The sequence below is a fragment of the Eurytemora carolleeae genome, unplaced genomic scaffold (genome assembly GCF_000591075.1).
Source record: "Eurytemora carolleeae unplaced genomic scaffold, Eaff_2.0 scaffold711, whole genome shotgun sequence".
NCBI lineage: Eukaryota > Metazoa > Arthropoda > Copepoda > Calanoida > Temoridae > Eurytemora > Eurytemora carolleeae.
Window position 1 is genome coordinate 90,506 of NW_019396737.1, and position 24,755 is coordinate 115,260.

The 24,755-nt window shown below is 32.0% G+C and overlaps 2 protein-coding genes across 3 annotated transcripts; one reads left to right on the forward strand and one right to left on the reverse strand.

Annotated features, from left to right (window-relative positions):
- The first annotated feature begins 1,901 nt into the window (after positions 1-1,901).
- On the forward strand, positions 1,902-21,211 carry LOC111707959 (uncharacterized). 2 transcript variants are annotated; one of them, XM_023481156.1, is made up of 15 exons: positions 1,902-1,957; positions 2,549-2,601; positions 3,384-3,462; positions 3,807-3,864; positions 11,801-11,884; positions 12,157-12,247; positions 12,369-12,409; positions 12,458-12,541; positions 12,934-13,016; positions 14,433-14,473; positions 14,957-15,031; positions 16,039-16,116; positions 17,342-17,428; positions 18,764-18,886; positions 20,999-21,211. In XM_023481156.1, exons 3-15 carry the CDS (start codon positions 3,387-3,389, stop codon positions 21,170-21,172), a joined length of 1,095 nt encoding a protein of 364 aa, XP_023336924.1. In that variant the 5' UTR covers positions 1,902-1,957; positions 2,549-2,601; positions 3,384-3,386; the 3' UTR covers positions 21,173-21,211. The 2 variants fall into 2 exon arrangements, with proteins under 2 accessions (XP_023336924.1, XP_023336926.1); XM_023481158.1 differs by lacking the exon at positions 1,902-1,957 and adding an exon at positions 2,110-2,152.
- Positions 9,641-11,230, reverse strand: LOC111707960 (protein-L-isoaspartate(D-aspartate) O-methyltransferase). Its single transcript, XM_023481159.1, has 2 exons — positions 11,188-11,230; positions 9,641-10,483 (listed from the first exon to the last, which is right to left on the reverse strand). Exons 1-2 carry the CDS (start codon positions 11,225-11,227, stop codon positions 9,789-9,791), a joined length of 735 nt encoding a protein of 244 aa, XP_023336927.1. The 5' UTR covers positions 11,228-11,230; the 3' UTR covers positions 9,641-9,788.
- Positions 21,212-24,755: the final 3,544 nt, after the last annotated feature.

The window sequence follows — 24,755 nt, forward strand, 5'->3', positions numbered from 1 at the left end:
ACAGTTAAACAGTTAAATAGTTAAATAATTGACAAGTTAAACAGTTAAATAATTAAATAGTTAAATAGTTAAATAATTGACAAGTTAAACAGTTAAATAGTTAAATAGTTAAATAGATAAATAGTTAAATAGTTAAATATAGTTAAATATAGTTAAATAGTTAAATAGATAAATAGTTAAATAGTTAAATAGTTAAATAGTTAAATAGTTAAATAGTAAAATAGTTAAATAATTGAAAAGTTAAACAGTTAAATATAGTTAAATAGTTAAATAGATAAATACTTAAATAGTTAAATATAGTTAAATAGTTAAATAGTCAAATAGTTAAATAGTCAAATAGTTAAATAGTTAAATAGTTAAATAGTTAAATAATTGAAAAGTTAAACAGTTAAATATAGTTAAATAGTTAAATAGATAAATAGTTAAATAATTAAATAATTGAAAAGTTAAACAGTTAAATATAGTTAAATAGTTAAATAGATAAATAGTTAAATAAATAGTTAAATAGTTAAGTAGATAAATAGTATAATAGTTAATTATTTAAACAGATAAATAGTTAAATAGTTAAATAGCAAAATAGATAAATAGATAAATAGATAAATAGTTAAATAACTAAAAAATGTAGATTATTAGTTTAATGACTAAATGATTTAATAGCTGAACAGTTAATCGTTGATTTAGTTTTCAGTAACGAAGGTAATTAACATTAAAGGTGGGCCATAAGAGAATTTATTTACTGTACAAAAAACATTCTTGAATACCCAATGAACTCGGTTTCGGGGGCTTAAAAACTGGTTTAACAGCTATAGCATTCTGTTTACAAACAATCTTCTAATTAGGTTAATACTGAAACAATATCAACTGTTTCGACAGGAGAGGGTTTGAGGGCATGGCGAGGCAAAGATGGAGGTTTGAGGGAGGAGGGGGGCTCTATTCTTTTTAATGCAGATCTATTGATATCTATATATTTCCTTGTTTGTCTGTTTATTCAATATCTTGAAATACTGGGTTCAATTAAATGTTCCGGTTCAAGTCCAGTCCAGTCCAGTTTAGGATGTGTTTATTGACAAACAACTACGATACATTTTTTAATAAATTTTAAAATTTTTTTTTCAATTAAGACATATTCTCGTGGTGCAGGAGAGGTGCCCGCCAAATCAAAAAAGAATTTTGTTATCAGAATTAGTAATTGTATTAAAAATATTAATAAAATTATTTTCCCCCATTGTATTATAAAAATATTCTATTCACAGGGAATTCAATTTTTCTGTAAAAGATAGAAATTTTTAAATATTTAAAACTTTCAATTTTTGATTCAAGAGAAGTCATAGTTTGGAATCATGAAGGTCTATTGAAATCAATAAAACAAAAATATTATTTGCAAGTTTTCAACTGTTTTTGGAATTTAATAAAAAGACAAAATTTGATTTAAAATAAAGAAGCAATATCTGGGAAATTTAAATTCAATATTTGAAAGATTGTGTTTTAGAAATTCAATAATAAAAGATGACGCTGTTAAACAAAAAGTTTAACTAGTGAACTAAAAAAAATATGCACAATTTATAAAATCCTTTTAAAAGTTTTGGTTTGATCAAATTTGTGTAACTATACGTAACTATACGTAACTATACGTAACTATAAGTAACTACACGTGGCTATAGTTAACTATACATGCATAACTATACATAACTATACGTAACTATACGAAACTATACGTACCTACTTTGTCTGTCTTTGACCAACAAATGTCAAAACGGTAAATCTGCCTGTATCCACATTTGTTGTGGTATTGTTTTTATTATGATTTGTTTAATTTTAGTATTTTTATGGAAAATGGCCCCATAATGTTATTCCCTTAATTATATATGAAACAAAATGATAAAGCAAAGCTAATTATTTCCAGAATTATGAGAATTTAAAAATGACAAAATTATTCCCAATCTAAGCAGAAACATAGGTAGGTAAAAAATATGCCTTAAAAAAGGGTTTTTTTTTATTTTAAAAAAGCGCCAATTTATACTGGAGAATCCGCGAAATTATATGTTTTACGATTTACAAAGAAAATGGCAGCTTAAAGAGCAACAATTAAGATGAAAGAAAGGGGACACAAAGAGCCCATTTTCTATATACATGGCAATGACTAAACTCAAAAGTAAATTAGTGAATTTTTTCTAAAGCCTCTGTTTTTTGTTGCTGTTTGCATAATTTCAGCTTTAAAATGGATGTATTCTATCTTAAACTTAAGTGACGACTGTCGGTTAATTCAAGTGCAACTCTCTACTTAAAAAAGAGGGGCAAGATTCACAATGATATCCTTTACACTTTAATCAATAATGTTGAAAATTTTCTAGTTTAAAAATTTTTTATTCCTGACGATATACAAAGCACTGCAACAACCAATTTTTGTAAAAATTCATAATATGTCATTTATCCTTGATTATACTAATCTTTCACCCTAGGTAACGATGTGAGTCCGATGTTACTTTAAAAATAGAAGGTCACTTGAAATTACACATACAGTCCCTTTAATATGACTATTTTTTCCTAGTTTGAGGGAGTTGTGTTTCTATCCTGTTGTGCTGTTGTGCCACTGCACTTTAGGCATGGATAAACTTCACAGGATGTCGAGCCCATGTATAGCCCAAACAGAATTTACTAATGACAACTGTATATTTCTAGATATTTCTTTTAAAAAGAGATTTTTTGTCCCCAGGACATGATCGGGTTGTTACGATCAAATCTCGGATTTTTTTTCTATTCCGAAGATTTGGTGTTGTCTGGGTTTTTATATTGATCTACCAGGGGTTGTAATTCATCCATCATCATTCACTTGGATCAACCACTATGAGCTTCTTTCTTGTTGAGTAGAAAGCACGCACCCTTTCGCTGCGATAGATGTTGATGTTGTCCTCCTACAACTGTCAGGTGCACATAACTGCTTAACCAGATGTCTGCTTCAGATGTTTTTGAAACCACAGGTTTGTGTGGAGTACGGGAATCGAACCCGTGAACACCAGTCTGGACACCAATCCAGTTACTGGCTGAGGACAAGTGTGCTTAACTTCAGTGATCTAATGAGAACTGGTGTCACAAACTAGCCACCCTACCCCACACTTATATATCAATTAATCGAGATTGATACTCTGGGGTTATCATATATGTTGTACATATTATTGTCTGCATAACAAATCTCCACAGTGGGTCCATGGGCTAGGGAATATTGCTATAAATTAAAAGTAATCATTTAAATGTAAAAATTTTCTTTCTTTAAGCCCATTGTGCGATTTTACATCAAAGTTGTGGCTTTAAACTTTTCCAAATAAACTTTTCAGACGCCCAGTCGCGTCAACATTCCATCCTTGATAGTATATCCATGACTCCAGGGTATGGGGGTTGAGAATGAGAAAGTTCTGGCGGGCGCAGGTGCCGCAGCAATCGTCTTAATTTTGGTCGTCTTTGTAGGTAATTTTAGATTTTTATTTCTACCCGATGTTTCTGTCAAGACTCCAAAACTGAAGTTTCTATTTGGAAAAAATGGCTATAAATTTCGCTAAGGAAACTTTATTGCCTTTTTAAACCATAAACATTTGTATCGAATAAGTATGATTTGCAGTGAAAAGAAAAAAGTTAAGGTAAATATTGATCATTGTAAGGGACAGTTTACGAAAAATTAAAGATTTGATTAAAGCCTATTAACTATATTATTTTATGACACTCAGTTTTAGGTTATTATTTAGAAACATAATTTGTCACTTAAAATAACGTAAACATTCCATTTGTAAATTTTAAATTTTTTGATTTTTTAGCTGTGATAACTTCAAAAGGAGGGCCAGAGGAATTAGCCCTGCCAACATTTTCTAGAAGGTTAGTGATAAATGGGCAAAAATTTGGTAGAAAAAGAAACACAAAGCTTATTAGCATTGTATGTATATTGTATTGAGTATTGGCGGTAAAATGTCAGATTTCTCTAAAATCATGTGTGTGCCAAAAAAAACAAAATAATGGACCTAAAGTTTGATCACTTACTTAAACGTCTGCACGCTGAACTAGACAGAAGGAGAAATTCAAGAAACATTATTTCCACGACTTTATGACATACAGGTCCTCTAGTTTTCATTTTACGCACAAGTATATTTTTTTCTCTCAAGTATTGGGAGTCATTATAGAAAACATATAAGATTTTAGTCTCAATTTACTTAAGTTTACCGTGACATAATTCGTGGAACTGAAACTCACATTGTCTAATCCCAAAGTGCAACAAGATTGGGTAGTCCTTTGAAATTATCAAACTTTGCAAATTGACCTATGTATAGTGCAGCTTTTATGGCTTGACATGGCAGTGCTGTCTAACCCTGTCAGGCTTCAAAGATATATAATTATAGGGAATTTAAAAATTTGAGATTGAGGCAAGTGATCAATTTCCCGCCTGAAAATCTGAGTTTTTAAGTATTTAAGTTGTAGAGTGTTCACTGCATATATGTATATATTTGTTTCTCTATATATTTTGACTGTATTGTGGACTAATATAATCCATTGGAGTAGTACACTGCCAATTTATCTGGTAAATCAATAGTATTCGGATATACTACATTATAGTATTCACAATCTAGAAATAGGCCATTTTTAGGACGGAATTTTGAAATTTCTTTTTTTTACCATTTGTTTCTGTTTTAGACCTGTAAATTTCCTTTTTTAAGGGGGGGCCCAGCCCTACCCTTGAGGAAACTCCTTTATTAAACGACAATTTTAAATAGTTTTGGTAAATATATATTTCTGTTTTTGAGTTACTTGGTGTTACTCACTAAATTAGATTCCTGGTACGACTTTGTGGCATTGTAGCTCCTCTGGTTTTTTTACAGACAACTCTAAAATAAGATCAGTTATGATTGTAAACATATTTCAATTTAATGTGCAATTTACTTTAGTTTGACGTGAAAAGTTTTGTTTTGATTTGATTTGCATAAAACACATTAATTTGAGGAGAAAAGTAGAAACCACTGTCATAAATGTTACACTTTCTGCATATATACATGTATACATACATACATCCTACATATATACATTTATACATACATACATCCTACATATATACATTTATACATACATACATCCTACATATATACATTTATACATACATGCATCCTACATATATACATTTATACATACATGCATCCTACATATATACATTTATACATACATGCATCCTACATGTTTACATTTATACATACATGCATCCTACATGTTTACATTTATACATACATACATCCTACATATATACATTTATACATACATACATCCTACACATATACATTGATTAGAGCCATACTGATGAGTCCTAATAGGACGAAACACTGTGTCTATGGACATATACATTTATACATATATTTATACTTAATCATGTAAAATATCTGATAGATAGATAGTGGAGAACAGAAACAAGGTTATCATAATATCAAATATATAAAGAATATATTATATAAAACTATATCCTTGTATTTAGAAGGGATTATCTGAATATATACATACTTTACAGGGGGATTCAATACTAGTCTTCTTCACATACAATAAAAATTCAAAACTTACACGTTTAATTGTTATAATATGTTTCTTTTTGTTTACATTCACAATAAACTCAGCTAGTGGGGTGGGTAAAATATGCCTTTTATAGGCCGGGTCGAGTACTGAAGTCTGGCCGCGTCATCAAAGTTGAAACCGCGCCGACATAGGAGAGGGGCGGAGCAGGGTTCGAATTCAAATTGACCATAGTCCACCGTGCATCATCTAGAATTATATTTTGTATTGCACTTTTTTATAAAGTTACTTTATGAATTTAAGCAGTGCAGGACAAAATAGAAGACATTTGTCTGAATTCAACGACGACAATTGCCCCATTTTTGCTCCGTATTCTGGGTATCGTTGTGTATCAGACACGATAAAACTCATATTATATGGTTGTATTCTACTGTAAACTCCGATTAATTGGACGGACCGGACTGATTTTAAGGCAGCTAGGACAAGTTGTACAGTACATATTCAGACTATAAGTGTCTAAAACTGGACAGTATTACAGTGTACATATTGATGGCCTAATGATGGAAATAAATCCTTTTGATGTGTTTGATCTGTTGAAAATAACCGAAGGCAGTTGAATACTTATTAAAGCCTCTGGTAGAAATAGAAGTATACGCTGTCCCATGTCTCAGAATTAACAATTGGCCGAGATTGAAATCTGTCTTTTATCTTAACTCCCCTTTTTAAAGACTTATTGATAAAAACACAACGGTTTTGAATTTATAAAAAGTAAGTGAATAGATTGGCTTTATTTGTGCGTAAACTCAAAACTAGATGAGCTACGAGGTCACAAAGTCCTACCAGTAATATCAAATACTTCTACTTCTGTCTAGTATACATATATATATGGGGTCGATTCACAGTGTACTTTTTTATTTACTCAAACCTCTAAACTTTAATGTTTTTTCCTGAATACTTCAGGTGCTTTGTTTTCAAATTTTTTGCATTTTCCATACTTTCAAACCATTTGACGCAATGATTTTAACCTTTGTGACAGAAACAATCTCAAGAACTGACCAGGGTCAACCCAGACCGAAATATATTTTCAATAAATATGGAACTAACATCTACTTTTTTACTCTACAAAGGTTTGGTCCATCACCATCACCGAATTTTAAATTAACGATAAGTATTTGAGTTTGTATAATACCGCAAAGTCTAATTTGATAATCACTATATCTTTGCAACCTGATGATTTATAAACCTTAAATTATTTGATCTATCAGTATGTATAGCTTGAAGTATCTAAGGTCTACAATATTGGGTTGCAAAGATTAGAAAATCCGAGTTTGTGACAACGACCCAATTCCTTTTCAAGTTTTGTGAAGGGAATTTTCTAAATTTGAAAAACAATTAAGATATGATAAACCAGTTAATTATCTCGTTTAGTACAATTTCTACATGCTTTGTTGTGTTGTTAATTCCTTAATAGGGTCAATTTGAATTCGAAACAGACCGACTCTTTGTACCGGCCATAGTGACGCACAGCGAGTACCTGCCCGACCCTATCCTACGGTGGTAGGCTTTATATCAATATAATGAAGACGACTTTCGTTTTTATCTTGATTTTTATCTAGCTTTTACACAGAATGAATAGTGTATACACAAAAACATGGAAAAAAGAGAAACTGTCAATTAAAAAAGCTTCTCTTTAATTGCTTGTAAACTTGTAATTTGACAAAAGATTGTTAACAATTAAAACTTTAAAAAATCGTCTTCCTTATATTGAAATAATCGCCTACCACAGTATGCTGACTCAATTTCAGCTTTAATTGCGTGGCCAGACTTTTTACAGTACCCGTCCTATCATAGGACTACTTGACCTAACCTTCTAACTTAGTTTAGAGTGTATTTTAAGACAAATTCTAAATTTTAAAAAAAGTGTGAATGCAAGGTGTTTAATTAGATCAAAGTTGTAAAGTTAAGAGTTAATTGGGAACCAGATTTCTCAAGAATACAAAAGAATGAGAATTCTAACGATTTAGTCACTGTAGGTCCTGTAGGTCCTGTAGGTCCTGTAGCTGTAGGTCCTGTAGGTCCTGTAGGTCCTGTAGGTCCTGTAGGTCCTGTAGGTCCTGTAGGTCTTGAAGGTCCTGTAGGTCTTGTAGGTCTTGTAGGTACTGTAGGTCCTGTAGGTCCTGTAGGTACTGTAGGTCCTGTAGGTCCTGTAGGTCTGGCTCATTTCAAGATCCAGGGAAAAATCTAACCAGCTAGAGTGAGCTGTACAGTACACATACAGATTATACCAGGCAAAACGGGACGGTATACACATGAACTAGCCCATTCTAAGGAAATACTAGTGAGTGCATCAAAATTCTCGTTTTTTTTAGCTAGAAACATCAGTCACGCAAATTTGCCGCTCTACAGATTGTAAAATTAACCAGATGCAGCTTAAAGTCAGACTGTGTCAACCAATTGTTGCACCAGCTAGCCCTGCCTACAGAGCTAGGCCAACTGTATTGGCCCCTGCTGTATGTCTGCCAGTGTAGTTGGTGTACTGGACGGGACCGTAAAGGTCGGTTCAGCTCAAATTCAAATGGACATGAGTTGTACAGTTAGCAATAAAATAAGTTTCGGTCAATATACATGGTGGTTCTTCTCATTCTTCGCGAACATTCCCTTTTAGAAAAGTTTGTTTCTCTGCAGTCTAACTCTAGGTTGATCAAATATAAGTTTTCCAATTTTCCCTCAAAATTCTAAAAACTGCTTCATCTCGATATCAAACTAAAGTTAATTACACGTAGGACTAGGATTGAAATGTTTTGTAGTTTTCAATCATAACTCCCTTTCATTAAAATATACAAAGAGATGTTAAAAAGAAGAAAGAAAATGTTATTTACATAATATAAAATAATCTCATATTTGTGCGTAAAATCAAAACTAATTAGCTACGAGGTCACAAACTCTTACAAGTAATATCGCTTAAAGTTCACCTACATGTCTAGTTGAGTGTGACTCGTGTATAGCTTTGATGAATATATTAATAATTTTCCTACATACACTATATAACATCTGTGGTATCTAATGCATGCATTCATGAAACTAAAAACGAATATACAATGTGTATAACAATATATATCTTCTATCAAAAATGTTTACAACATACAATCTTAAAACTGCCAAGATTAATTTTTAGAAAAAAAACTATTTCTCAATTTTATTTTGAGGCAGTTTATACATCTGCAGGTGCCGATTAGGGTTTGCAAAACTCATGCATTATGAAAAGTGTAATTGATTAAATTCATCATTAACAGCCAGGGCGCTTCACACCCCTCATTAATTTTATAACTTGTAGCTTTTACTTGGATTTTTCTTATTATATGGACTGTCCACTGTCCACACACCCCTGACCCTTCAGTAAAAGTAAATTCAACCTAAAGTCTGACCACGTCAACCTTGTTGCACCGACTAGCCTTATTGAGTTTCTGCTTTATTTACCCAATGTCAAGGCGATACAGTACAAACTGGGACCGGAAAGGTTGACCCGGCTCAGAAATTCAAATGTACTACGGCTGCCCGTGTGCTGTCGTAATTTCAATCTTTTATTTAAATATACTCTTTCGACGTTTAACGTAGAAATGTATTTCTGGCTTGTTTCTACAAAAGAAAACTTTTTTAAAAGAAATAAAATGAAAAATTCGTCCATTCTTGTTTATAAAAAATGTAAAGGGTACCGTTGTGAGTCGGACATACCATTCTTTTTAAATGGAGTTAATTTAAATTACGTGTACACTGTACACTGTACAGTCCTTATAAAAATTATTTGCGACTTTTAAGATTTCCATAATGTGGTATACAGTACCTATATTGTAAATACAACACGACGGGAAAATTAAACGTTTTAATGATATATTATAAAATGAAATGAAATTTTGAAGATATACATAAGAACCGATTATGAGGACACCATAACATTTGTATTGTTATCATTATCTTATTCACATCAGGAATTCAGCGTAGGTTGAAGACGATTTAGAAGTCGTCCCTTTATGCTTATGTTTATTTGAACCCACCCTGTAGTAACATTGGTTGGTCTAGCATTAAATTTTTTTTTGTTTATTTTCAATTATTGATATTTATTACACAAAAAAAACTTTCATTATCTATAAACATAGAACAAAACAGTAAATAAAAAATGGTTAAACTCTTTGTAGGGATTATGATGATGACAAAAACGTAAAATAGCAGAGAATCATTTTATGTTTAAAAGATGATTTCTAAAATTCTGCAAACCTTCCGCGCTGTCTCAGATCATCCAGAGGAACATAGTTGACCCCCATCAGCATTGTCCGGGTAACTTCCCCATCCAGGCTTTTATCAATCTGATTTAGGGATTGGGATCCTCCCTCAGGACCTTCAGGAATAATCATTCGACCTCCTGGAGCCAGCTGGTTAACTAGATCCTCTGGCAGGCGTGGCGCTGCTGCTCCAACATGTATGGCGTTATACGGGCCTTCCTCTGGGTATCCTTTCCGACCATCTCCAGCAAGTAGAATTATAGTCCCGGAGTCGATTAAAGAACCTTTTCCATCCTGGATTATGTTCTCAATCGACATCTTAACTAATCCGTCGTAGTGGTCGATTCCGACCACCTTGCCACTAGATCCGACCATCAAGGCCATACAGGCGGTCAATATACCGCTTCCAGATCCTATATCAAGTGCGCGCGTTCCAGGTTTAAGGTGGTCCTTCAGCAGTTCTAAACAATGTGCGTGCATGTGCGGGGCACTTATGGTCTGTCCGAACCCAATACCTTGAGGTGCATCCATATAGGGGTTGTTGGGACAATAGCTACCACGGTCAACTCGTTTCATAACGTCCATTACGTGCTTGGACTTGATGATATTGTTTTTATAGAGGTTATTTACGAGATCGTTGTTGTCCACGCCATGTGATCTCCAAGCCATACTTCCTAGTAATTTAAAATGAATACAAATCATCTTTAAACAAAAGTTAATGTTAATTGTGAAAATATAAACCATTAGTGCATTAACCAAATTAATTAAAAGAATTAGAAGAAAAAATTATCAGATTAAGATTTATCAAAATCCACACAAAATCACTTGAATCTAGGGTTGTTAATCGTTTTTTGTTTCGGTTTTCGATCGTTTTGTTTTTGGAAAAGAACGATAGTTTTTGAAAACGACCCAATAGTATTGAATTTTTAGAAAACGAATAACGATCGTTTTTGAAAACGATCGTTTTTATAAAAACGATAAGCGAACGTTTTTTATATGATTATTTGAAAAACGATCATTATAAAAATTGTCATTGATATATGTTAACGATCGTTAACGAATGGTCGTCGTTAACGATAGTTACCAAAGGGTCGTCGTTAACGAAACGACTAACTTTTTAAAAACAATCGTTTAAAAAAACAATCGTTTAAAAAAACGTTCGTTTTAAAAACCTGTTTTTTAAAAAAACTAACGTTTTTAAAAACGCTCGTTTCGTTTTTGATTTTTTTGTCGTCGCTTTCATAACAAAAAGATCGTTTTTCAAAGAAATGAAAACGATAACATCCCGATAACAGTTGTATCGCAGACATTATAATAAAAAAAATTCCAAACAATTTTTTCGGCGAATATTTCTTTAAAAGTGTAGTTAATATTTTACCTAATTGTCTTGATTTTGTTCTGATAAACCTCCGAAGCATTCAACGAGTTGAATTTGACTAACTTTTAAGCTATAGCTGTCAAGAATCCCCCCCCTTCCTCCTCTCCATTTCTCCAATTAACCCTATGGTACCCCTCCCCTCCCCCTCCCTTCTGTCAAAACACCCTTCTAAAATTACGCATTACACTGAATTAAACGGAATTACGCGTGATAAGAATTACTTCGCAAATAAATTACCAAGAAAATGTACGCAATCTCAAGGATGGGGGGGAGGGGGTATTTAATCAAGATATTCCAATTTAATTTGAAAATGAGCCCGCCTTAACCTTTTTTGCCGGCAGCTATGTTTGGATTTTAGTAGAAAATTCTGTTTTCCCAAACACGTAAAAACGTGTTTTGACTTGAGACTGACAGTACATTTTACAGTTATCATTATTAACATCGTACTGTTTATCAATTAAAGCTTAGCCAAGCTGTTTGAAAGATAGAAAGTTGTCTTTATTGTGTTGATATATACGACGACGGCTGTATAAAATGTTTAAATGCTACAGATATATTTATAGATAAGATATATTGAATTTAAACATATTGTTTATTGTTTTATATATTTCAGGGTCTCAGAGTGCATTGAATTGGATACACAAGATTCCTTCAATATAACAGAGTTTAGAAAAGTTTGCGAAATTCAGGGGAAAAGGTACAGATCCAGATCCAGATACAGATACAGATACAGATCCAGATACAGATATTGTAAATACAACACGACGGGAAAAACATGGAAAAAAGAGAAACTGTCAATTAAAAAAGCTTCTCNAGATACAGATACAGATACAGATACAGATACAGATACAGATACAGATACAGATACAGATACAGATACAGATACAGATACAGATACAGATACAGATACAGATAAATTCTTTGTTACTTAACCTTTTCAAACATTTGATATTCTAATAATATGTTTAGAATAATTATAAATCCTGACAAGATACCGTATAATCTTAGCGAGGTTATCCTTTGGACCCTAGATAATGGGAATACGATCAAAACAATGCAGGTAACGACGGACATTAAAGGGAACAATAAAATCCAAAAATACTTTTAGAGAAAATTATTTATTATTGAAATTTAGTTTTTTAATTTTATAATCGAATAAAAAATTTAAAAAATATTTTTAGATGGAAGCTGAAGAAGGAGAAGAATGTTACATTTTTGACAGGTAAAATCAAATACAATTAAAAAAAAAAATTTAAATGAAACTTTTTAGATTAGAGAAAGTTTTGGCCACCGAAGTTATTGCAAAACAAAGGTGGAAGGCTGTTAGGCTCAAACAAAAGTTTGATAGAAACAGGTTAATAAAAATAAAATTTATTTATAAAGGACTAGTTCACTAGTTCACGATTCGGACAAAAAATCAAGAAGAGGGCAACTCTGGGCACCTAAGCATTATAGTGATATATATAATAGAAGAAATTAATCTTGACGATTTTCTTTTCTGTTTTTGTTTTTAAAAATCCAATTCAGTCACTTTAGAGAGAGTATTCTAAGCATATTGAAGCACACAAGGCCCTCCAGTTAGTCACGTAAAACTAAAGTAAAATGCACGTCAGATTAAAAACATTTTTTATTATAACTTCTCTCATTGCAACGAGGTCACAAAGTCGTAACAGTAATGTCAATTGAAATTCTCCTTCTCCTGGCTGGTTTTCAAATAAGCTTTGAAATTGAACAATATTTTTTCAGATTTAAGAATTTCTCTGGAAGTTATTCTGATGACAGTCTTTTTATTGCTAAAGGAGGGCATGAGAAAGAAATCTACGTTCCAGGAAATTAAAAAATTCTAAAATTTATCATTTTTTAAAGTATAATTTAACCCTGATATTTACAAAAAGAAATTTTTTCAAAATTTAGTTATAACTTAAGATACTAAATCGTATTTATATTTAAATTTGTTAACTAGTATTTAAAATTTTACTGTAAATAAAGAATGTCCCTCCCCATCAATTCGTTTTTAATGTTAAATTGTTAATGAATGTCAAAGAGTGTATGTTGATACATACAATCAAGGTTCTGCGCTTTATGAGTTTTCCAAAATGAGGTCTGACTTTTGTATCTTTGAAATTTCGGAGATATTCGATATATAAGACGATCTATTTAACCCATATTTAACATAAAGAAAAATTAACATTCATTTATAAAAATATCAATTTTAAAAATCACAGACCACATTTTAGATATCCCAAAGCTTAAAGTTGTAATAACTGAAAAAAATAATGCTACCATTTTTTAAGGACTAAAGAGACACCAAGTTTTCCATTTGTAGAGTGATTTTTTCCTGATAAAGACAATTTACAAAAAATAATGTTTTTGTGTTCACGAATTAACAGGGATTTGAGTAGAACAAATTGTACTCGGAAAATCTCTCCAAATAATCTAAAAGTTTCCTAAATAATTGAGTCTTTGTCGCAGCTTCAATTTTCTAATCCCTATATCATTATAATCTGATGGTGAAAACCTTTGATATTTAAAACTTTTATTTTGTTATCATAGTTCGAAATATTCAAGGTCTACGACATCATGGGTTGCAAAGATATAGGGATTAAAAAAACTTAATATCTTTGTTAAAAGTTTTATATTTAAACCAAATTCAGTTCGATATAAGACTGTTCCGATAAATATCCAAGAATGTCGAGTTGAAAAGATTTGAACATTTTACCAGAAAGTTTTATCATTTCTTCTAAAGATTGATGTTGGGAGTTTTACAAGTTCTTGTCCGCGCACGGAAACCTTAAATTATTTAAATTTGTCTTTATTTATCACACTTTTGAAAATCTTAAAATATTAAACCTTACTCAATTGATAATTTTCTGAACCAATTGCGCCTCACAACTTCACAAGGCACCGTGTGGGAAAGGTTTATGGTCGGTCGAAATAGACAAATTTAGCATTAAAAAATCTCAACATTATGAAATTTTTGAAAATCTTCAAATCTAATTACTCTTTATTAACAATTGTAAACGTAGATTAAAAAAAGATCGTAATAACATATTTATTTTTTAAAATATAAATTTTAACAAAATTCTATAAATTTGATGATGCAAGTATTTTGACATTTCTATTTTTTCTAAATCTCCATTTTCTTCTTCTTGTTCGTGCATCATCCATCAAATTTTGAAAAAGAAAAGAAAATTTTTATTCGTGACGTCAAAAAAATCGTAATAATTTTTTATGTTTAATGACAGAGGATGGTGCTGATACAGGGCTATTCGCAGCTGTTCTTCAGGTAGATGCTGATGAATTGAAACATGAAACACAATAGAACATGTTCCAAACTTATTTAAAGTTATATATATTTATATATATATATTATTAACCTCGAAATATAGTATTTAGTATGCCACCATTTCTTTGGTGTTGATTTAAAATTGTCGTTTTTTTTCCATTGAATCCAATCATAAAAACGTGTTTAATCTAACCAGGATTACTTGCCTCAAACTTTAATTCTTTCAAAAATCTACAGCTAAATAAAATATTCTTAAAATTGAAATATCAAAAGTTTAGAAAATTAGAGTTTGAGGCAAGTAATCAGTTTCTTTTTTGTTTATTTTTACTATTTGCTCCTTATGATGATCATTAGTTTTTATAAAACTCTTTTTTGTAGAGTCAGTGATTTACAATTTTTTAAAAAGTTAGATTTCTTTATTACATTGCATTATTTGTTTTGATATAAGATATCTAGTTGATAATTTAATTTGTTTTACTCTAGGCTTACAAGAATCATTGGGTTTTACGAACAACGCCTGACGATTGGTTTTTGCCGGTCATTCGACGAATAGCTCAGGTTGAAATATGAAATTTACATTCATGCAGATGACACACAGGGATCCAAAGTTTTTAAGCTCAATTACTTCTTAAAAACTGAAGCTAAAAACAAGTGCTTTATTGTTCTACAATGTACATGTCTTGTAGGCTACACAAATAAGTTAATAAGTTAACTTATTAACTTATTATAAGTTAATAAGTTAATAAGGCCAACGCAACACTTCAAAGACGACACAGTCTTGAAACTTTTATAGCTGCCTGGATATCTAAGTTAAACAGGAACCACATTTAAAGGGAGTGTTCGCAAAAAATGAAAGGGGGTATAGGCTTAATGCGATAAAAAAGCGCTTTTAATCGCTACTAATCTTACTTCTATCTGTTGCGTCTATAAGGAGAAAATTGTTAAAAACGACTAACACCGAAGAACGTAGTGTCCATAAAAATTAAGAAAGATGCAACATACGATTTAGATCGTAAAAAATCAATTTAATTTCAAATAAATCATTTAGATATTACAACCTATAGTCATTGATTATCTTTTGCCACATTTGTATATAGTTGATTTTTCATAATATGTTTTAATTGTTATGATCTGAGTAAAAACATTTATTCCTGTTTCGAGGATTTTTGGTAATGAAGACGACATTTTAATATTTTCCAGGAATATTCGAAAACAAGTTGTAAGCTAAATATTATTTTAAAAAATAAAATCAAGTATGAGTTAGATAGTTTGTAATTTTAAAAACTGTTTTTTTTTATTTGTGGGTTTTCTACAATAGTTACTTGCACATTTCTATTGAAAAACAAATTGGAACCGTCAGAAGTAAACACTTTTAAACGCATAAAATCTTACTTTTTTAACCTTTTATAAGCTCTTTAAGTTCCAAAGTTTAGCATAATTAAATATTAGAATAAAAACATGCATGCTGTGTGCCTTGTTAGGACTTTCAAATGGGAGGGGGGTGCCCTAGGGTTTATAGCACTCCATCCCAGTTTTTCAAGGATTAAACACTTTTATACTTCCAGGTAGTTGATAACAATGCATTAAAGCCTGAAGTTGAGAATTATCTGTTTGGACGAGGCCGATCAAAGAAGAACTTGACGGTGAGGTTTATTTAAGTTATTCTACAGTAAACAGAGGTCAAACTTTTGGGCCGTGAAACCCAGGATCAAGCAATTATTATAATCAGTTTAAACCAGAGAAAAGAAAGTATAGAGATCTATTAGAGGCTAGAATATGGGATATTTTCCACAGCAGGTTCTGCTGTGTACAGCTGGAGTACACGACCAATAAATAGACGTCTGTATTCAAGAATATTTTAGGATTCTTTGGATACGAAATACAAAACCTTCAAAAGGAGAATAAATTCGTGAATTGTTGTTTCATTTTTAAAGTTAGAGTATTTCTTTAAAAATTACAAAACATAACCCCTGAATGGTTATTTTATGGCAATTTCATGGCTATGTAGCATGTCGGGTCGGTACAGCTATAGACGTGTGCTTAGCCAAGCCCGGAAGATGAGCTTATGTGTAGTCTGTTTTTTTATCTAGTTTGTATTGAGACTTTGAACTTAAAATATTTGTATTCAGCCAATGCTCGGCAAAGTTCTGGAAATTTAAGAAAGTTCTTCTATTTACTAAAAATCATAAATGAACCAAGCAAAAAATGTGTCCATCCCTAGTGGTAAAAATGTGCCCATCCCTAGTGGTAAAAATGTGCCCATCCCTAGTGGTAAAAATGTGCCCATCCCTAGTGGTAAAAATGTGCCCATCCCTAGTGGTAAAAATGTGCCCATCCCTAGTGGTAAAAATGTGCCCATCCCTAGTGGTAAAAATGTGCCCATCCCTAGTGGTAAAAATGTGCCCATCCCTAGTGGTAAAAATGTGCCCATCCCTAGTGGTAAAAATGTGCCCATCCCTAGTGGTAAAAATGTGCCCATCCCTAGTGGTAAAAATGTGCCCATTCCTAGTGGTAAAAATTCAAATCTCAGTCTCTTAAATGTCTAAAAAGATAGATTTTCTGTTGGATTTTCTCTGGCTCTCCCGTTGTTTGGGATGGAATTGAAAATAGTTTCCAATAAAATTCAAGAAAAGTTTTGGAATAATTAGAATTTTACAAAAATTCCAGAGAAAGTTTCTAAAATTGATTTAATTTTTGTTTTCTTGCCAACTGCAGGACATACAATTTTTACTTATATTGGAAAGATATCACAGAATGGTAACTCGCAAGAGTGCAAGAGGCCCCCGGTGGTGGTAAGGGGTGGGGTTGAAATTTTCCAAAAAATTATCCAAAAAAAAATGTCAGAACTTTATTCTATCTCAAATTCAGGTTCAGTTTAACCGCGGATTCGAGGAAATGTTTGCTGAGCTTACAAAACAGGTTTCAGACCAGCTTGTAACGCTAGAATATGCTACGGTAAACTATATTAAACTCCAGGTTGTCCTGCTAGAATATGCTACGGTAAACTATATTAAACTCCAGGTTGTCCTGCTAGATTATGCTGCGGTAAACTATATTAAACCCCAGCTTGTCCTGCTAGAATATGCTACGGTAAACTATATTAAACTCCAGCTTGTCTCTCTAGAATATGCTACGGTAAACTATATTAAACTCCAGCTTTTCCTGCTAGAATATGCTACGGTAAACTATATTAAACTCCAGGTTGTCACTCTAAAATATGCTACGGTAAACTATATTAAACTCCAGCTTGTCACACTAGAATATGCTACGGTAAACTATATTAAACTCCAGCTTGTCACACTAGAATATGCTACGGTAAACTATATTAAACTCCAGCTTGTCACACTAGATTATGCTACGGTAAACTATATTAAACAGAGGTTTTTCAAAATTAACGGAATGGCAAAAACCGTTAATTTTTAAATCGTTAACGAAACGAATTAGTCGTTTTTGTAAAACGTGCTGAGCCCTACACATGCCCAATAGAATAGGGTTGAATTTTAATATTATTGCAGCTGTATAATGTACTAACCCCTTTTTTGGTTTGTTTACAACAGCGTTCCTCAGCAAAATGAATTATCTCTTTCTGGTGAAATTTATGTTTAGTCCTGGCATTTCCAAAATGTTGTCTGCCTTGTTTGTGCTATCAATATTATTGGAGATATTGTACAGTTAAACCCTAAATATTTATCAAATGTCGTATTCTTCACTTTCTGATAATGGAATACTGCAGATATATAGTTTTTTAATGAAATGATTATATGGAGCTCTTTAATATTGTTCCTGCATATTCATGGCAATATTTATTTATTTTTACAAATACTGAGATTTACGTAAAATAGTATAAAACCATTGAAAAATTGTAAAGACGACATTTCATAAATTCTTTCGATGTATTTAATATTTAGGGTTTTACTGTAAAAGAATTTAATTCAAATTTCAATTAATTAAACAAAACCAAAACTGGTGAAATCTGAATGAAATTCTTAATATCTCTGGTAATATTGAAGCAGAAAAAAGTTGACCACATTTTGGAAATTTTAAGACTAAGGTTATTTTTGATAATTACCCAAATATTATACTTCTAAATTTGATTTACAATGCCGCAAACTATTTTCATGATAAAAGACTGCAACCTTCAAGTTGTTTTACTACTGTCATTTTTCATGGGACACTTCGTATGTATGACAAATATGTATGAAAACTTTTCATATTCTTTTGATGAAGATTTTAAAGTATCAGTAAATAGATTTTTTATTGTTAAAATATATACCCCTTGTTTTGTTCTAGGTGTTTCAAGCGAACTTCAGCACAACAACTGACACAGATAAATTAGTTAGTCAGCTCATCCTTCTCTCATCCGTCCAAAAATATTTTAACTTCGATACGTATATTGCTTGTGGAATTCCAGAGGTAAGATTAAAAAAATTAAGAATGTCGTCGGGTAGAAACTCAGTGAGTTTTGTCGATGGACAGTTAAAACTCTGACCCGCGATTTAAAGCTAAGACTATAATCATGGTCAGATGACTAATAGTCATTAGATTAATATAGATTTTAAACTTTATTTCTTCTTAATACCGATTTTTTAGGGGGGTGCACAAAAATAAATTTCGGCGCCCCCCTAGGCTAAACCTCCACTATTCGCCTGATTGACAGTTGCCAACCCTGTAGACTTAACAAAAGGAGTTAGGCCCAATCAAATCTTATTATCCGTAATATTTTGAATTGCAGGCTCAGTTTCAGTAGTCTGAACTTTTGTGTTATAAATATTAGAATCAAGATTGAGCTCCATCTTGTGGATTAGTTTAATTCTTCTTGAATATCCCAGGGTTATCCTGACCTATTATCAAAACGGAAAATCCATAATAATACTAAATACAGAGTGTCCCATATCATATTGGATTGTCTTCAACATTTTAACACCCAAAATACGCACATAATACTAAAAAAAGGGTATTTTCTGCAAACAAGTTTTTATATTGGCCTTATACAGTAATAACCAGAAAACTCTAAAATACAAAGACGACTTTTAGACTCAAGTTATGACTTTAAAAAGTCCAATAAGCATGGGACACAGTAATTGTGAATTGTAACTGGACCCATTTCACTTAGTTAGTGATTTAACAAGTGCCAAGAAAAACTAGTTGCTTTGTAAGACCATCAAGTACACTTGAATATTGCTAAAAGACGTCTTCACTCTTCTTCCTATTTCAGAGTTTTCTGGTTTTCACTGTACAATTTTTCAAAATGAATAATTTTTCTTAAATTTTCTGATTAGTACCGAAAATAATAATTTAGACCGAGTGTCGATCCAATATGATGTGGGATATCCTGTACTCGATCCAATATGATGTGGGATATCCTGTACTCGATCCAATATGATGTGGGACATCCTGTGTACTCGATCATGCGGAATGAAGATATGAAATTAATGTTTCAAGTTGAGATCAATCCTTTAATATTCATATTCATAATCTAGAAATTTGTAGACTTTTAAGTAGGGTTTTCAATCGGCATTGTTGCGCGAAATTGAGCGGGATTGCTTGGAATTGTGTGGAATTGGGCAAAATCGGATTTGGAATTGCGCAGAATTAGGGTTGTCACGAAATGACCATATTTTTGCTATAGATTTGCGCAAAATATTTGTTTGCGCATCATTTCCGCATGAAACGCAATAAGTTTTGAGCGTTTTTGCTTAACTTTTTTTTCCGTAAATTGCTCAAAACCGGAAATTTTGCGCAAAACATGATATTTTTAAGTAAATTGACCAAAATTGATAGTTTTAGCACAGAATCAAACAACAGAAGATTTATTCAAAAGTTTACATACAAACAAATTTTGATTATTCTATCCTGCATTGGTTACTTTTAGTTACAAAAATTAAAATTGAATGACAAATATTAACAAAATAGAAATTAGAAAATTGAAAATTGATACATAGGTTTTTTTAATCTTTGCGTGGGGGCAGCCTTTGATAATTCAAATGTTGAATACTTCTGGTTTTGCCCACTGAGATATACTGATACACAACCCGGAGTCATCAAATTTCTATACAGCCTCAAGTTTGAAGTGTCGCACCACCTTGGCCTTTGCATTTTATCTCACAACTCGAACTACTCCTTTTTTTCTAGGCCTAGAAATAATCATTTTAAAAATTTTAGGCGTCTGTTTCTTGATTAAGTTTAAAAAGGGTAGTTGGCAAAATACTGCTCGTTTTTTTTAGAGTGTGCACATCTTGAATTGCCCAGATTTAAATAAATAAAAGACATTTGCATTGGAAATCTTTCTTTAAAGTGATGTTGTAGAAAAGAATAAAACTTTAAACTTTTATGATTACAATTTTGCAATTTCACTGTTGCCATAGTTTTAGGAATCATTTCATTCGTGCGTCTTTCTACCAAAACTTTTAATAGTTTGTAATAACAAAATTTAAAGATTAACAATTTAATGAATGTACATTGTACATACAATATGTACATAATAAATATCTTAAAATTATGAAAATGATGTTTTAGGTTGAATTGGTTGAATTGATGGGGACAGAAGGTGACTGGGTGGCTCTTATCAAAAANACGTTTTTGTACTACCTTTATATATATATATTTATATACTGGTGTAAAGTTTTGTACTACCTTTATACTAATTTATGTTTTGCAGTGTACAGTATTGTAATACCTATAATATTTATGTACTGGTGAATTATGTACTTTGTATTGTACACCTACAAAAAATATGTACTGGGGATCAGTTTTGTACTACTTTTATACTAATTTTTGTACTGCAGTGTATACTGTACAGTGTTGTTATACTTCCTATACATATATGTATGTACTGGTGTACAGCATTGCACTACTTTTATATTAATTAATGTGTTGGTGTACAATATTGTAATACATATGTATATATTTATGTTCTAGCGTACAGTATTGTACGACCTATATATATGTTATGTACTGGTGTACAGTATTGTTCTACCAGTATCTGAAGAACTGCTGAAGACCTACCGAGGAACTCCAAGCAAAGATTGGTGGAACAATATTGTTCTCAAGCAAAGTAATGAAGAACAGGTACAAATCAATCAATCAATCATTTCCTTGAGCATAAACAGAGAAAATAAAGGATTGTTTCTGTTTTTAGGTTTGTACAAAGCTGAGAAAGGTTGTTGAACGATGGGATGGATGGTTAGTGGAATATTTAAATGGAGAAGAGGGTCAACAGATGAGAGACATTCCATCAGGGCTTCTTACCCTTCCATTACAAGTAATAATGCTTTCTTACCCTTCCATTACAAGTAATAATGCTTTCTTACTCTTCCATTTTAAGTAATTATGCTTTCTTACCCTTTAATTTAAAGTAATTATGCTTTCTTACCCTTCCATTTAGAGTAATTATGCTTTCTTACCCTTCCATTTAGAGTAATTATGATTTTTTACCCTTCCATTTAGAGTAATTATACTTGCTTAGCCTTCTATTAGAAGTAATTATACTTTCTTACCCTTCTATTAGAAGTAATAATACTTTCTTACTTTTATTTATTTTTTATCTTATTTTACCTTGAATTGTTCTGAGTCCACAGTTCAGAAACTTTTTATTAAATTTTCTCACATTCTCAATAACTTTCTATCCGAACCATCCCTCCATCAACAAAACCTTATCAAGTCTCCTCTAAAGAACTCTCTCATCTCTCTTACCCTTAATCTAGAAACACATAAAACTCCCCAAATAACACCTCTAATATAACTCTTTACCTCTCATTTTACAATATACCTGTAATAAATGCCTAACTTAAATATTTCATTAAGTGTGTATAAATCCACACACAACTCGTATCAAACTCTATACTATCTACCGAGATCGTTTACTTATGTTCGTAAATAAACACAGTTCATATTCAACTAAATATATTTTGGGTTTAATGATACAGGTAAAAATCAAACTGACCATTAGGTCTGTTCATGGAATAACAAACATAGATTTATATAAAAGATACATGATTTAGGGTTGTTACTATATTCATTACAATCAGGGTGGAGTATTCTATAGCTAAACAGAGTAGGAGGAACTTGACATACAGTCCAATTACCTTGCATGTACATATACTTTATCTTTCCTTCAAACAAAACTCCGAGAAAAAAAGCATTGTTTCTAAAAAATCGACATTTTATTATATTGGTATGTTAGTAATAATTAGTTTATTTAAACTAGAGATAGTAAAAGACATTTTTGAAACTGAAAAACTCAACTTGAACTTGAATTCTATGAGATGAAAAAAAGGACAAAGGTCCAGAAAATAATTATGACTTGTAAAAGTTTTTGTTTTGAACAAAAAAAGTTGGAGTACAATTGTAATTTATATAATAAAGCTCCTCATTCATTTATGTGTTTACTATGGCTGAATCAATTGGGCTGAATTTTAGTGAGGAAACTCATGGATATCCTTGGAATTTAAAAAATCGAATTAAAACAAAAATCTTATTTATTTAGCTTATGTTATCCCTAAGTTTTTTGTTTTAATTCGATTTTTTAAATTCCACGGGCAACGCCTGTCACTTTAGCTAGTTTGTAATAAAAAGAAAGATTACATAAAGGCGGTGCAATGAATAAAGTAAATTAAATCCAAATTAAAAAACAAAAGCAAACTCAAACTTTCGTTGCATGGCATTTAAAAATAATTATTTTACTTTGCTATTCCTGATAGCGCTCATTCGATTAGGATGAATGGGCATTCTAAATAGATTTTTCATTCGGACTTCTGTCATGGTGGTTCTGGTCCACTTATACAATCTTCTTAGTGCACTGAATGAATAGCAAACCATTTTTTTATTTTCTTCACTCTTGAGTTTAAGATTTGAAAAGTGTGAAAGCTCTGAGTTCTAGAGGGGCTACGCTCCACATTTACAGGTCTAGGGGGGGCACTGCCCCCTTGTCCACCTGTATACGCCCTTGCTAACAGATTGATCTGTCATCTTTTCGTTCTGTATTCCTACTAATCCGTTGGGCTCCTCATCTCTTGTCTCAGCTGTATTTATCTCGTCCTTGGGTTTATAATCCATCTCCATGTGCTCCTCCTCCTCTATGCACATGACTGATTTTCGTTTTTGTTTTCACTATTTGTAACTCTTTCCGTAATTGGTCTGTTTTATCATCCCTAGCCTGGATTTGCAGCTCCATTTGATCCATCTTTTGCATTACGATTTCAAACTGTGAAGGGGGAGGGCTTCCACTTGTTGTTCCGGTTTCCTCAATATCTGATTCTGTATCCGATTCTTCACTAGGTAAAGTAGGGTATAATCCAAAACTGTCCACTGTTTCACTTTCACTGTCTGCAGACTTAACTCGTTGATGCACTGTTACTGTTTCTTCTGACACAGTATCTCTTTCTAGGGTTTCTCTTATTACCCTGTTAAACCAGGTTTTCACTATACTTTTCTTCCTTGGAGTTTGTGGCATTTAAATTAGGGTTGATATGTCTCACAGCAGCCACCTTTTTTGTAATAAATGCCTTGCTCCAACATTTCTTTATGTGTGTATCAATCCACACACAAATCTATGAAACCCTATACTCTCTACCAAGATTGTTTACTTATGTATATAAACAGTGTTCATATCCAACTAAATATATTTTTGGTTTAGTGAAACCGATAAAAATCAAACTGACAGATAGGTCTGTTCATGGATTAACGAACATAGATTAATATGCAAGATACATGATTTAGGGTTTTTACAATTGTGTCCTGTTTGAGACATTTATCAAAAAATCACTATTGTCCAGTTGACATAGCAAACAAGATTGCGCCCAGTTGTACTGGCGTTGATAGTTCACGAGATTGCAGCTGTGTGGATTGTGTCCTGTTTGAGACATTAATAAATAAATCACTATTGTCCTGATGACTTAGCAAACAAGATTGCGCCCAGTGTAGTGGCTTTGATAGTTCATGGGATTATAGCTGTGTAGATTGTGTCCTGTTTTAGACATTAAACAATTGACTGCTAGTGTCTGTACTCCGTATTGATATCGATAGCTCCCAAGATCCCTCCCAGTGGTAGTGGCGTTGATAGTTCACAGGATTGTAGCCTTGTGGATTGTGTTAGTTTGATATTCATAGTGGACGGATTGTACCTGGACTGATAAATATGGGGACAAACTTTTAAGAGTACAGAATGTACTACAAGTAGTAGCAATGGCATGAATCAAGGAACCCAAGTTGAATGCCAAGATCTTGAAAGAAGAGAATACAGTGATTACCCTGTGGAAAGGATAACAAGAGGAGCTGTGTCATA

Excerpts from the sequence above, each read along its gene's own strand:
- LOC111707960 (XM_023481159.1), bottom strand. The coding sequence starts at position 11,227 with ATGCTTCGGAGGTTTATCAGAACAAAATCAAGACAATTAG. Across the intron at positions 10,484-11,187 it reads AACAAAATCAAGACAATTAG|GAAGTATGGCTTGGAGATCA; the intron begins GTAAAATATTAA and ends TTAAATTACTAG.